Here is a 13,430-nt window from a genome sequence, read left to right as displayed (position 1 = left end):
ATCAGTGGGGAGGAGAACATGGTGAGGAAGCCAGTTCATAGATGGGGGGGGGGTTATTAGGAGGCCACGATTGCTACACCCCTACCCTTTCTGAGAGATGCCCTAGGATTTGTAATGAGCAGAGTCAGGACCTCGGTTTTATATCTCACCTAAAAGACTGGGCCTTTTTTGCTGTCACTATACTGGGACATTTTTTTTAGTCCCTAGCCGTCTTGGCCAGGTTGCAAACTAGGTCTCCAGCGATGGAGAAGCTGCCCGTCTGTAACCTGTGGCGCAGTGAGGGAGACGTGCGCTGATGTGCACTGTCATGACCAGTCTGCTAGCAGAGTAGACAGTGCTCGCCTGACTGCCCAGGTCAGTGGGAAGCTCTTTGGACATGTGTAAGTGCCAGGAGCACAGGAGATCCCTTATGTAATATCTTCTTTCTGTAGTAGATTCCCTGCTAATGTTATTTCCTGCTGGTTCTTGCAGCATGTTATTACGCATTTCTTTTATATACAGATTTTAATATCCTTTTATACAGCAGGTTTGTTTGAACTGCTTTGGGGCATTCCACGTAAAGTACCTTGCTCAGGGGCACAGCGCTAAGTTCCCACCTGGGATTTAAACTTGCAGTACCTGTGGTTAGGAATACAGAGCCCAGTTTAACCTTCCACACTGCTACTGTTATTAGCCAGGTACACCCCTCTTTGTAGAATATGCATGGATTCATTATAACACAGATGCCTGGAACGAGTTCGTGTTAAAATTCTAAAAAACATTCAAGCGTTATCTAATCAGTCAAACATTTCCTTAAACAGAGGAATTCCCTTACACTCGCCTTGCACAGATGGCATAGCAGATTAGATAAAAGTGCACACTTGTTAACTGCTCTCTGGTTCACTTCCCTCTCCTTGAATAAATGTGTAAAAAGGTGGATCAGTTTTGCTTTGTGTTAGTTCAAAGAAGTGAAGAAATGTTAAAAGAGGGCAAAACATGTACAGTGGGCCGAAAACGTGGAACATTTGTGTGAAAGTTCTGAGGGAGTTCTTAGGTCTTAGTATACAGCATTTATTCAGGAGGGACTTGCCCTTGTAAATCAGGTCTGGATCTTTCAGAGCTGAAAGACAGCAACTGGGAGTGTATCTCAGCATTAAGGGAGATCATCAACAGTATCGTCGTCCGCTATGAAGAAGTTCTGTGTGACTGTAAGAAAGACATTGTATGATAGTTCACAATCTGTACATTCTTCATGAAACCCCCTTCCAAGGAGCCCAAGCCAGGAACCTGGGCAGATTAAAATTCTAATAAATATGATGCATTTCTGCTATTTAACAATGATATAAATGATTGATTAAGCCAATGTTCTGATTGAGTCCTCACCTATTTTAGTACTTAAGTAATTTGCATGTTTATTTTGTGTTCATGCAATCTATCCCTATTCAGTCTGTTCATGACTCCATTTAGCTTGTATTTAATTTGGAGCAAATTGTTCTGAAACCTACAGTATCTCTGGTCAAAATGAGTTATAAATAGGCGCAAAATAATATAATCTTTCTTGTCTTGGTCAGAGACCCATTCAGAGTTCCTGGTGAGGTGACGGATGAGTCACTGTCGAGAGTGATTTCAGATTTCCCTGTCTTTGCTGGTGCTAATCGGAGTTTTGTGCTATTGTTTCATCTCCTGCCTGGGTCTCCTGGTTTAACGAGTAAACACTGTCTTCTGAAGACAGATTAACGGCACAGCCCGGGTGAAGACGACTGGTTTAGGATAATTAGGATAAGGATAAACAGTCTCTAGCCAAATCCCTGATGGATAAAACTGTACTTCAGACCGTGAGCTTTATCTTAGTCTACCAAGAACTACAGGATTGGGCTCATAAACACTGCCTTGCTTGGGCTGTTCTGTGCACTGTATCAGGTCCCAGCTGCCCAGACTTCTGAAGAGTTGGGTTTTAAAACCTGTCCTTGATATTCCATTGAAAATCTCTCTTCTCTTAGTGACAGATCCTCACGTAAACTTCAGGTTGACTGTTTGAACTTCAGAATTTCAGTTTTGTTTAATACACCAGGAAGGGAAATAGCGGGTCCTTCAAGATGAAGGCAATTCCAGGACAGCCTTTTGGCACGAAACTCATTGTAGCTGTCAGACGGAGAGTGATGAAGACGGATGTCTTTTGCAGTCTAAGTAACGGGTGATTTAGAAGGCAGCGGAGGCTGGTGTCAAGTGTCATGGGGTGGTGGTAGGCTGCTGTCTGAATATTAAATGATGTGCACTGCTGTAAACTGAGACTTGTGCGCACAAGGTGGCAAAATGGCGAACGAGACATTTACACACTATAAAATAACGAGTGTGATAGTTTGGTGAAACGACCATATGGAGTTCTGTAATGGTCAAAAATTAGAAATGTCAAATGAAGTGATGTTATGCAGTGAGGGGTGGGCCATCTGCTGCCTTTTGTCCATGTTTTTTTGTCATTATGCCAGTAGATTATTGTTCCAAATTGCCGGGCTAACAAAAAGGTTTCTTGATCATGTAGCAGGGCATGAAAATGTAAGAATAGCTACAAAGGATAAAGGTCGCTTGGCCCTTTATCAAGCATGTTTGGTATCTGGCAACTTAGGAATCCAAGGATCCCATCCAGCCAGCTCTTGAAATAAGACAGGGTGTGGGCTTCGTTAACATGGCTGTCTATCGTGTTCCACCCTCCCACAACCCTTTGTGTAAAGAAGTGCCTCCTGTCCTTGGTTTTAAACACAGCTTCCCCTTTACCATGTCCATTCGTGTCAACTATTTTTATTTCTCTCTGCTGGTTTTGGAGCGAGTCCAGTAGGTAGTAATTTGGGTTGTTGAATCCTTCAGTTGAGTCACTATTGAGGACTAAAAGGACTCTGTTCCTTCAGCCTGTTGCTGTAGGACACTCCCACAGTCTTTAATTCCCCATGCCCTGCTTGCTGGCCCATTTGTGCCTTGCATGCTGGTCTCCCCGGTGAATGTGAAACAGAAGTTCAGGATTGCTTTGTCACACTGTTCCGTGATTGTGAGTACCTCTCGGGCAGGTCCTGTGGAAGTGATCCCTCTACCAAGACTGGGGAGGTTCTTTTCTGCTTTCCTGTAGTGACGCACCTCTCCCTTCAGCCCACTGATTGTTCTGCTCTCCCCTCGACTAGTGTGTTGTCCTTGTCGTGGACGTGGGCGTCCTGTCCTGTGTGTGTTGGTGAGAATGGGCACCTGACCGAGCTGTTTTTTTTGTTTTTTTTGCCTCAGATGAACCTGCTGCTGAAGGAGTACCTGGTGTCGGGAGAGGTGTCGGAGGCGGAGCACTGCCTGCGGGACCTCGAAGTGCCTCACTTTCACCACGAGCTCGTCTACGAGGTAACGCATCATCAACCCGAGACGCTGTGGGCCGCCGGCCTGCCCCCCTCCGTCTGGTCTGAGCCAGGGCTGCCGTGTGTCAGAGACGGGCCTCGTGAAAATGACTAGTGTGTGTGGGGAATAGGAAGTGGACATAAGGGTTATTTTGGCTCCAGGAAAGGAGAACACTAAATAAGCAGTGAAATAACAGCAGGCACAAAGAGTATATAACTTAATACCTCTGAGAAATGTTTTCTATTTGTTAGCTAATGGCTAACAAAATAATTAGTTAACAGCTTTCTTCTTGGGCTTTTTAACATCAACTGCCTTTTTGAAATGGCGTTTATGTGGGGGAACTGAGGTTGTCAAGCTCATGTTTAAATGGTGAACATTTATGTAGGTTCAGTTGCCATGAGCTCTGCATTTAGCTTTCAGTGAGACCTTTTGGTCCTTTTAGCGGAGTTTGAATTTGAAAGTATTCTTTTAAAGAAAATAGGGTTTCAGAACCAATTTGTGGCTCCGTCTACTAGGATCCAGTGGTTCTGATGGGATCAAAAAGCTGGATCTGATGAGAGCTGGCTGGAGATCATAAAAAAGCTGGTTCTGCTGATCTGCTTCGCGAGCGGCGCATGCCGTAACTAAAGAACGAGAGAGCCGATGCCTTGCTGCCTGTTCGGCTTGCATGTAGCAGTGTTGTTTAGGGAGACAGGAACTGGAAACACCCAGACTTCAAAACAATACACAGTAAAATGCTAATGTATAATGGACTGTTGTACCATATCACGGCAACATTTTTTTCAAGCACACATTTATCTATCGGATCAAGACAATGGATGAGGACATTAAAAAGAGATATTGTATAGATTCAATAAAAGGACTTGAAGTGCCTTTAGTTTCGTAGCCATTGCAGGACAAACCTGAGTTCCCACCGTTGAGTTGTGAAGGCTTGTGGTTCCCATTACTAATACACATTGCCACCTAGTGGCTGACTAGAGTAAGTCCTCCACCCTAGGCTAAGAAATATTCATGTAATTAATGTTCTGTTTAACAGTGATTATGCTACGATATAAGTTACATCCTGTACGCAACTGCCCGTTACCACTCATATTAACATTAGATTAGTTTGCTGTGGTCTTTAGCAGTCTGCTGTGTATAATAATGGATACATGTGATAATGTTGAAACATTGAAGAATTCGGTCTGCTTTCCTGGCTACAATCTTTTATTAAGCTTTGAACTGATAAATGAGAGTGCTTTTTGTGTAATTCATTTTTTGTAGGGCAGCTGTAATAAACATCTGCTGCACTCGCTAGGCATTGTACATTACTCATCCTAGTCTCTTGTCTGTACTGTGGCTGTATTATTATATATCCAGCCTTTATTAAATTAAATTATATGGCAAACCAGCGCAAAGGGTTATAGCTTAGTGCGTCTTCCCTTGTGTAAGGCTCTTTCCATAAAATAAACACTCAAGCTGTAAATGATTTTAGATCTGGGGACATGGTCTAACCATCTCCTGTGGTCAGTCACAATCATGTTTACAGTGATTGTGACAATCTAGGATCTTCACACCTCTCCCGGTTTGTTTAAATGTGGTGTCATATCTAAATCCAAGTAGTATTTTTTTCTAAAGTTATGCTAATTTTACATATATAGTTCCTTATGTAGCACAATTTGAGCTAGATACATGGTCAGATTTCACCAGTTAGTGAAATGTAGCAGCCCTCAAGATGATGATCTGGACCAGAATGCATAATCGCATTGTGTTCGTATAACCAGTAAGGTTAGAGGATGCTCTTTGGTACAAGAGCTATCAGACTAAAGTGGAAAACAATACTGACCTCTGGTGGTGAGATAATGTAACATGTTCCATCTGCTCCTCTTCAGTCAGACAGGATTTTGTGTTTTGTCCCTTCACAATGTGAGGGTACACATGCACCCATTTACTTTTCCTGTAGGAACCGGCGCCCTTTGGGATCATCCTGAGGATTTGTACACCCATGGGGCAGAAAATAATTAAGGAAACATCAATCTTCTAGTCAACCTGTTTCTTTATCAATTTTGGTGAAGTACTCAGGGAAGGTTCCAGATAACACCCAGTGCAGCCCAGAATCATGTTCCTTGTCTTCCTTCCTTTGTTAAGTTTAGCATTAAGAAGGCTTTGTTTTGGTGCTCCTTTTTAAGTGCAAAATAAGTGCAATTAATCGGATATTAATGCCATTCCCGGAGGGGTCTCTTGTGCCTGTTGCTGCCTCAGAAAGCTGACCTTTCAGGCTCTTGTCTTCTCATATCCAGGCTATAGTCATGGTGCTGGAGTCCAAAGGGGAGACCGCAGTCCAGATGATGGTGAAGCTGCTGAAGGTATTCTGGGAAACTGGCCTCATAACCCTGGACCAGATGAACCGCGTGAGTGTTCAGTCACAGTGACTTGCGAGACGCGAGATGAACGGTTTGTATCTGCGTTGTTGGTACATGGGGGGGAAATTAAGCACTGTCTTCATCGGCCCACATGGATGAAAACCTGATGGCGTGAGATGTAGGCAGGGTAACAGATCAGAACTGCTTTAAAACTGCAAACGAGAGGCCCTTCCTGACACAAAGGGTTGTGGGTGTCTGGAACAAGCTGTGCAGCCAATGAGGTTGAAGCCGATTCCCCGTGCTTTCTTTCGAGAAGTGGCTGGATGTGATCCTTGGATCCGTTCGCTTTTAGTGACCGAACGAGCTTGGTGGCCCTAAAGGCCTCTTCTCGTTTGGAGCCTGATGTCTGCTTTAGAAAAAGCAAGCTGCACAGTGTCAGGCGAGGACGAGAATGTCTTGCCTCTTACTGTAAGAGCTGCAGGGCAGCAGGTGGGACATAGGGAAGGAATCTAGCCAGAGTCTGTACAATGGCGCTTACTGTGAGGTCAGAAGTACAGTCCAGGGAGCAGCGATGGCCATTTTAATACAAAGGGCATCCATTTCCCTTGGAAGCTCTGTCTGTTAAAGGTTACGAAGTGTGTGGAAGCACAAGGGAGAGATGGTGAACAATAAAGTCTCCACCCCATGACGCGTGTTTGGGAATGTGCTTGAAAACCATCCACACCTGGAACACCGTCCAGCAAGAGGACCGATGATTGGTTTTTAAGCCCCTAACCAGGCCTCTACTGCCTGTACTCAATAAGCTATTACAAAATGTTTAAGGGGACATTATTCCCGGGGGAAATTGCCTCTAGAGGGGAGTCTGAAAAAATTCATGACACATGAACGCGTATTTTGAAGTTTAATGTGTGTAATAAGGAAGTTTTACCAGTGGCTAAGCAGTTTCGTGGCGGTAGGCCTGACGGGTGGATCTTGTGTTACAGGGGTTCCAGCGCGTGTACAACGAGCTGCCTGATATTAACCTGGATGTGCCTCATGCCCACACTATCATGGAGACCTTTGTGGACCTGTGCTTCCAAGAGTCTGTCATCACCAAACAGCTAAGAGACGCTTGTCCTTCGAGGTGAGCCTCGTCAGCCCCTTGCTTAATTCGCTTTCTGTAGCACGTCCTCCTTCTTTAGCGAAGTTCTTGTTCCATCATTAAGTTATGTATGAAACGGGAGGAGAAAATATTACAAGTAGAACTTAGGAATGTTTGCAGAAAGTGTGGAAAGTCTTCTGTTAAGGTTCCCGATTGACAGATGTAATCTGAAGTGACAATTTACAAGGATTCAAGGAGATGGAAAGGGCAGGATTGAGAACTAGGTAATTAAAGGAAAACCCCTACCCCGACAGTAAGAGTAGGGGGCTTGAACTGGGCCAAGGACGTTTCCACAAGTGAAAATCAAGAGGTAGTGGTATTGATGATTAGAAATTTACACAAAGGACTTCAGGGATCTGGAATAAGGTAACCAGATACAACGTTGAAGCAGATTCCTGAGGAAGATGAGTTGAAGATGATGATCTGATTCAGTCTTTTCAGCTAAAGAAAAAGCTGAATCAGATCAATGAGCTGCTAGCAACCAATGGGCTTCTCTCAGTTTGTAGCCTTTCTTATTTTCTTACATTCCTGCAATTGCGTTGTGCGTCTGTGTGAAGAAGCATCCCTTGGTTTAGCCCTCATGTTGAACTGAGCGTGAGAAAACGCACACCGGTCTGTAAATGTAAGAGTGTTATAAAAGTGTTCAAACAAGCCTGACCCGTCTTTTCCCTGTCGTTCTGGCCACCAGGGGGCGCAAGCGGTTTGTGAGCGAGGGGGACGGAGGCCGCATCAAGCAGTAGAGCGGAGGGAGAGAGTGTGGGCGCCTCCCCCCTGCCCGGGGCCCGAGGCCTGAGGCAGGGAGAGCCCCGAGTGGCCCCGGCACTCGGCCCCACGCCAACGCCAGCGGAATGTGGAAAGGGGGGAGGGGGGGGAGGTGTGGGCTGTGGAAGCTTTATTTCTCCTTTTTTTTGTCTTTCTCCCGAGTTCGTGTTTTTTTTTTGGCGTGCTCTTGAACAGAGGGAGAGAGACTGGAGGGAGCTGGGGAGGGGGGGTGGTTATGGCGATTCCTGCACCGGTGACTGTCCATTGTATTTTGCATTGCATGTCAGGCCATGATTCAGATATGGGTCCGAGTGACGAATAAAGAAAGCAGCTGGGATTCCGAACTTTTCTTAATAGGGCTCTGGAGTGAGGGAGAGCATGTCGGGTGTCTCTTTTATATTTTACTTCTTGACCGCGTAATACTTGCACAGTAGTGTCTTGCTTTCCTGCGGCTCTTGGCGGTTTGCTAATGCGGTTTTCTGGTGGCGAAGCCTCTCCACTCCCTGCAGTCTTGGTGCTAGCAGCCTAGCTGTATCTCAGTTCGGCACCGCTTAGGAAAGAAGCTACACCTTGACCAGGCCCTCTCCCGCCTCCTGTCTTTGCTATTCCTGTTGCCAGTTTGTTGGGAGGTCTGCCTTCCCGGGATCCTGACTTCAGGGTGCAGGCAGCCACAGGCTGGTGCTGTCCGGGAGGTTATGCCTTATCCCTCTACACACCTGCTGCTCTGCAGACGGTCAGCACAGTCGTTGCAGGTTCACCGGTGGAGATGAAGGCAGGCGCAGGCAGGTGTGTGGCAGTGAGTAACATGTCCTGAGCAAGGTCTGAAAAGGTCTAGAACTTACCAAAAAAAATCTTATTGGGGTTGTAGCTAGGATAGACCGTTTGTAAAGATGGCTTTTCAGCCACTCATCAGATACTGTACAGAATTCCAGGAATATTGTAGAAGGTCCATAGCAAAACTGCCAATGAGCAGTGAAGGAGCTGGAAGGATGAGGCAGTCACAACATATATATTTTTTTCAAGTGTAACAGCAGAGATGTCAAGCGCTCTACATCTTTTTTTGAGGTAGAACCAAAGAGCGTGGGGTTCTAATGTCACAGTATTCATGTTGTTTGCGCTTTTAATGTTGATTCCATTTCATGCTTCTAAAAAAAACAGTTTTTTTTGCCAGAGTCAAACCCAGCTGTAAAAATATGGTGTGTGGGGTACGTCTTTGAAAATGAGATTTTGCAAAGATTTCTAAATCCGGGGAAAACGCAGAACTTAGTTTGCGTAGGAGGCAGAAGACGGTTCTCACACACCTGAACCCTTTTTGTTTGCATGAGCTTTAGAACTGTTCTTTTGGAGTTTAGCTACTTGCCCTCCTAGCTGTTGCGGTTTATTTTTTGTATGCATCCAAAGATTTGTGCTTAAGCTGTGAACCTGAACTGTGTAAAAGGGGACACATTACCTCTGTTATACCGGCCTACAACCTGAGATTTTCTGGCAAAAGTGACCAAACGACATTCAAAATCACGACCCTGACAGGGAAAATCGAAACCGATGAACAGCTAGGGAAATATTTTATTCCATGTTATGCCAGGAACGGAAAAAAAAAAGACTTATTACTTCAGCCTGTTCTGATCGGTTAAAATGGGCCAGAATATTAGAAACAGGTATTGTGTTTTTCAGTGAATTTGAAATATGTATAATAACCTTGATGACAGCTGTTATAAAAAAAGTGCACAGAAAAGTACAAGTGCTACCATTACTTTCAGGTTTTTTTTGTTAGGAATGGATCTTATTTTCCATGAGCCTTTTATAGCTCGGGCAAAATCTCATCTTTTCATTTTGTTTCTCCTAGTCTGTATGCTATCCTATTCAATTCTCTCATTCTGAACCAAAACGGATCTTCAGAGCAGGGTTGCTTCTCTCTGGCACTTTTCTTATTCTGAATTATGAAACCCTTACCTAGCTTGTAAGAGAGCAGTTTTTTTTAAAATGCTAAGTTCCTCTTCACAACATTTTGACCACAAGTCTCTTTAAATCTGATGTCTTTGTATATAATGTACTGTCAGCTTTTTTTTTTGCTTTTAAAGCTGAAACCAGAACTCCTACACAATGTGACAATAATGACTACAAACTCTGATAGTTTCCTGACTCCTTTCTTATAAGAAATAATATGAAGTCAATGATGAAATATTTCTAGAGGCACACCTATTTTGAAACATTTTTCAGGTTTCACAAATTTACAAATGTAGAGGCCTTCCAAAGGGTGCAGTTTATAGAACAGTGCACCTTTTAGATGAATGAGATGCTAAATTGCTATTGGTTTATGGTTTAAGAGTGAGACAGGTTTATTTGCAATCAGTTCCACCATTTGTTGACTATTGTTGGCCCGGCATATTTGAAGACAAAATATTTAGAAATAATTAGAAATGAATGCAGCCCCGATTGTCTGAAAGTGCTGTTCGGGCAGCTAGGATGCATTAAAACCTTGTTAGTTTGTTTCCTTTGAAAGAAATCTCTACAAGCTGAACAGACAGCACAGATTGTGAAAACAGAATTACTTCTTTCAAAGGGCTTAAAACCAGCCTCACCAGCTGCAATGGAGACAAAGCATCCACTAGCTTCCTAAGTGGCCGCCTTCCAGTCAGTTAATGGCCTGTCTCACTTTGGGCTGTGTAGGATTTTAAAATATTGTTCAAATGTGAATTGCAGCAAAGAAAAGCCTTTGAATTCCATCAGCACCCAGCACCAATACATCTTGAAACTGCTGCTTGAAATGATCAAGTGCAAGTATTTCCTCACATCTGGTTTGATGAAGTGTCTTTTTATTTCCCAGTTCTCTTTAAAATATTTCCTCTCAAATAGAATGCAAAATCAAGTGGGCGTACAGACTTATTATCAAGGTCCTGATACACCTAATGATATAATCTGTGGAGGTTTCGAAACCTAAAAGAAAGGATTACATCCTTTTCTTTTTCTGTTTTCTGTTTTATTTTGGCAGAGTTTGATCAAATCATTCAGTTGACACGGTGTTTTTAATCAAATAAGTGTTAAATGTGTATAAGAAAACTTGAGAAATGGAGAGAGAGAAAGCCCTGCTTTGGAACACAGTGACTGAATCGCTTTGTAAATTCAGAACCTCTTAACGGTGCAGGAAGTAAGCACAACAAATGTTGACTTTTTGTGTGCATTTGTACTTCAGTTGTTTTTATTTTTGTCCCCAGTAAGGACAGTTTAACCAAAAGGACCTGGAATGTTAATCTCTCACAGGTGCACTGATAGAGCCTTAGGCACATCTCAGTGTGATGTTCTCTGCTCAGCTCATAGTCGCCCCCATGGCTGGTGGTTTGGCCATCATCAATGGGGAAAATCCCATTCCTTTTCTTTGGTTCTACTCGCATTATTTTTTTCCCTGTTGTGGCTGGGGAGTCCTCAGCGGGTGTGCAGATGTGCAGTTAACACGGTTACTTCTGTATGTCAGTGCGCATGATAATCCACACACTTGTGATAATACCGTATTGTTAAAAGCCACCAGCCTTTTTAAAAAAAAAAATCAGTCAGGCAATCAAATGCTATGAAACCCAACAAGGATGAATGGCATCAACTTTTCATCACAGCTTCACGTGGTCAAAGGGGTTCATAAATATACACAGAGTAAAAATCCGTAATTTGGGTTCGACGGTGTAGGGTTATCATCAGCAGCTTCCTTAATTCTCGGGTTGTGTGTGTGGGGGGTAAAGAGTTAATTTTTGGTGTAAATACCTAATTTCAGGTTATCACTGGGTTTTTGTAACATTTTAAGTCATTTTTTACAAGTGTGAACGTTACTGTCTGAACAGTTGTTTTCTTTCAGGTAATTGTTGAAAATGATGACAGTGCTTTAGCTCCTATCACAAATGGTAACCAAAAAACCAGTATTGCTGTTTTTTTTCCAGTCTTTTTGTACCCTCCTCTGAACCCGTTCCTGTAATGCAACAAATTGTGAATCACTTGTTAAAAAGCTTTACTTCTCTTTGTTCTGTTACTTCCAGCATTGCAAATACATTTGGGACAGTGTCATTATTTCAATAAAAGTTGACATAATCCTAGCCTCTTTGTGTCATGGTGTTCAAGTGTATTAATCTGAACTTTTGCTCATAACATTCAGAGAAAGAGCAGTGCTATGCTTATGAGTTGGGTTCTTGATCTTTGCTGGTCGCCCTGACTGTTTCACAGGTTAAGAATGACATGCATGTCAGAATGTTCTTAAGGGCAGATTTCCTTGTCTGTTGCTCTTCTGGTCAGGTTTTGTTATAGTATTCACATTTCCTTGGGCTAAAGGAAAATACAAATAATCCTTTATTTATCCAGATAAGTCACTTTGAGAAACTCGTGTTTACAATGACAACCTGGGAAATGCTCACACGAATGGGCATTTACTGCTGCAGACTGAAGCACTTTGCTCAAGGGAGAGTAACCAAAGCATCTGCCCTGGGATTGCCGGAGCTCTCAAATCAAAAAGCCCACTATACTGCTGCTGCACACCCAATAATACCACCCCAATTCAAGCATTGCATCTGGCAGACCTGACTGTTGTTTGCACAGGACAAAGCTTTCATGTAACATTGCCAGGTTAAGGAATAGGTGTGCAAGGTGTTTGTTAGTAAACAGGGAGCTTGCATTGATTAGTAGTCCTAGATTACGTGCTTGTGGAAGGCACAAGGTGAAATTTGGCTATGACTCAGAGGTTTGTGAGAACAAGATTAAAGAGGCCTAAAGTGCAACAGTACGTACCGTACAGTATCTCGCATTATAACAATTAGTCATTTTTACACACGTATTTGTTCCAAGCGAGCCGTTCGCTTGATGAACTACGCGTCAGCACCTGAAGCTCCCGGAGGGTTACAGTAGGATGCTGATTCTGACCTGAAGAACTCAAGGTTAAAACCCAGCAGGCTGATTACAGAATCTTTCCATCGCAAATTCTGGCCTTTTGTCTCTAACAAATCCACCATCCAGTTAAGAGGAAAAGTGCCAGTATCCCTTTTCCCCAGTCTAAAAAAGGTTGGTACAGTATTTGATGGAAATGGGCTTTTTTATTAGTTTAACACCTGGTGAATCTAATGCAGCCAGGGAACTCTGACTTTGTTGACAGTAAATATGGAAATTTACCTCCCTTAGTCATGGATTTATCATTATGAATTGAGGAAGAACTAACTCCAGCACTCAGTCAGAAAAGGGCACACAATTTGTGACGGGAATGCCAAAATAATTGGACGAGAAACAAGCTCAGGAATTTATCATCTCAACTCAAGGTACAAGATTAAAAAACACACCCCAAAACGGGATTTATTCAGGAATTTAGTTCCCTGAACCATTAAAAAGTTCTGGGACTCAAAAAGGCCTGAAGTACCCAACAGGACTTTTGATCATTTAACATTGGTTTTCATTTTCCATTTTTAAAGTATGACACATTGAAAAGTAATTTTGAATGTCTGAATGCGCCTATAAAGATAAGATTTGAATTGAGCTTCAAAAGGACGTTAATGGATTGCTCTACAAATCTTGGCTTATAGAAATGGTATGTGGATTGTGGGGATTGCTCATTTATTTTTGGTTAATTGATTTGTCAGCTGTCGGCCAGAAATGTGTAGTAGTGGTTTGGGTTTTGCACTTGTAATTGGATTTCTGTGGGTTCATGTCCCAGATGACATACTGCTGCCATGCCCTTGAAAAGGGTACTTCACCCAGCTAGTTCCAATAAAAACGGGTTGGTCAAATACATGAATTGATTATTCATGACTGACCGTGATACACTTTGGCGATTGTGAGTATTGTATAAGCACTGTTGCTCAGATTTAGCCTGTTGA

The 13,430-nt window shown here is 43.0% G+C and overlaps 1 protein-coding gene across 2 annotated transcripts in view; it reads left to right on the top strand.

Moving 5' to 3' along the window:
• pdcd4a (programmed cell death 4a) overlaps positions 1-11,670 on the top strand; it is a 40,260-nt gene extending 28,590 nt beyond the window's left edge. For both annotated transcript variants that reach the window (XM_088918198.1, XM_088918207.1), the window contains 4 exons: positions 3,247-3,354; positions 5,628-5,738; positions 6,674-6,813; positions 7,520-11,670. In XM_088918198.1, coding sequence (XP_088774324.1) covers positions 3,247-3,354; positions 5,628-5,738; positions 6,674-6,813; positions 7,520-7,571 — 411 coding nt within the window. In that variant the 3' untranslated portion in view covers positions 7,572-11,670. The remainder of the gene's footprint in view (positions 1-3,246; positions 3,355-5,627; positions 5,739-6,673; positions 6,814-7,519) is intronic.
• The last annotated feature ends 1,760 nt before the right edge of the window (positions 11,671-13,430 follow it).

This window comes from Atractosteus spatula, chromosome 1 (genome assembly GCF_055471065.1).
Source record: "Atractosteus spatula isolate fAtrSpa1 chromosome 1, fAtrSpa1.hap1, whole genome shotgun sequence".
NCBI lineage: Eukaryota > Metazoa > Chordata > Actinopteri > Semionotiformes > Lepisosteidae > Atractosteus > Atractosteus spatula.
Note: the sequence above shows the minus strand (reverse complement) of the source record. Positions and strands in the feature narration are given on the sequence as shown.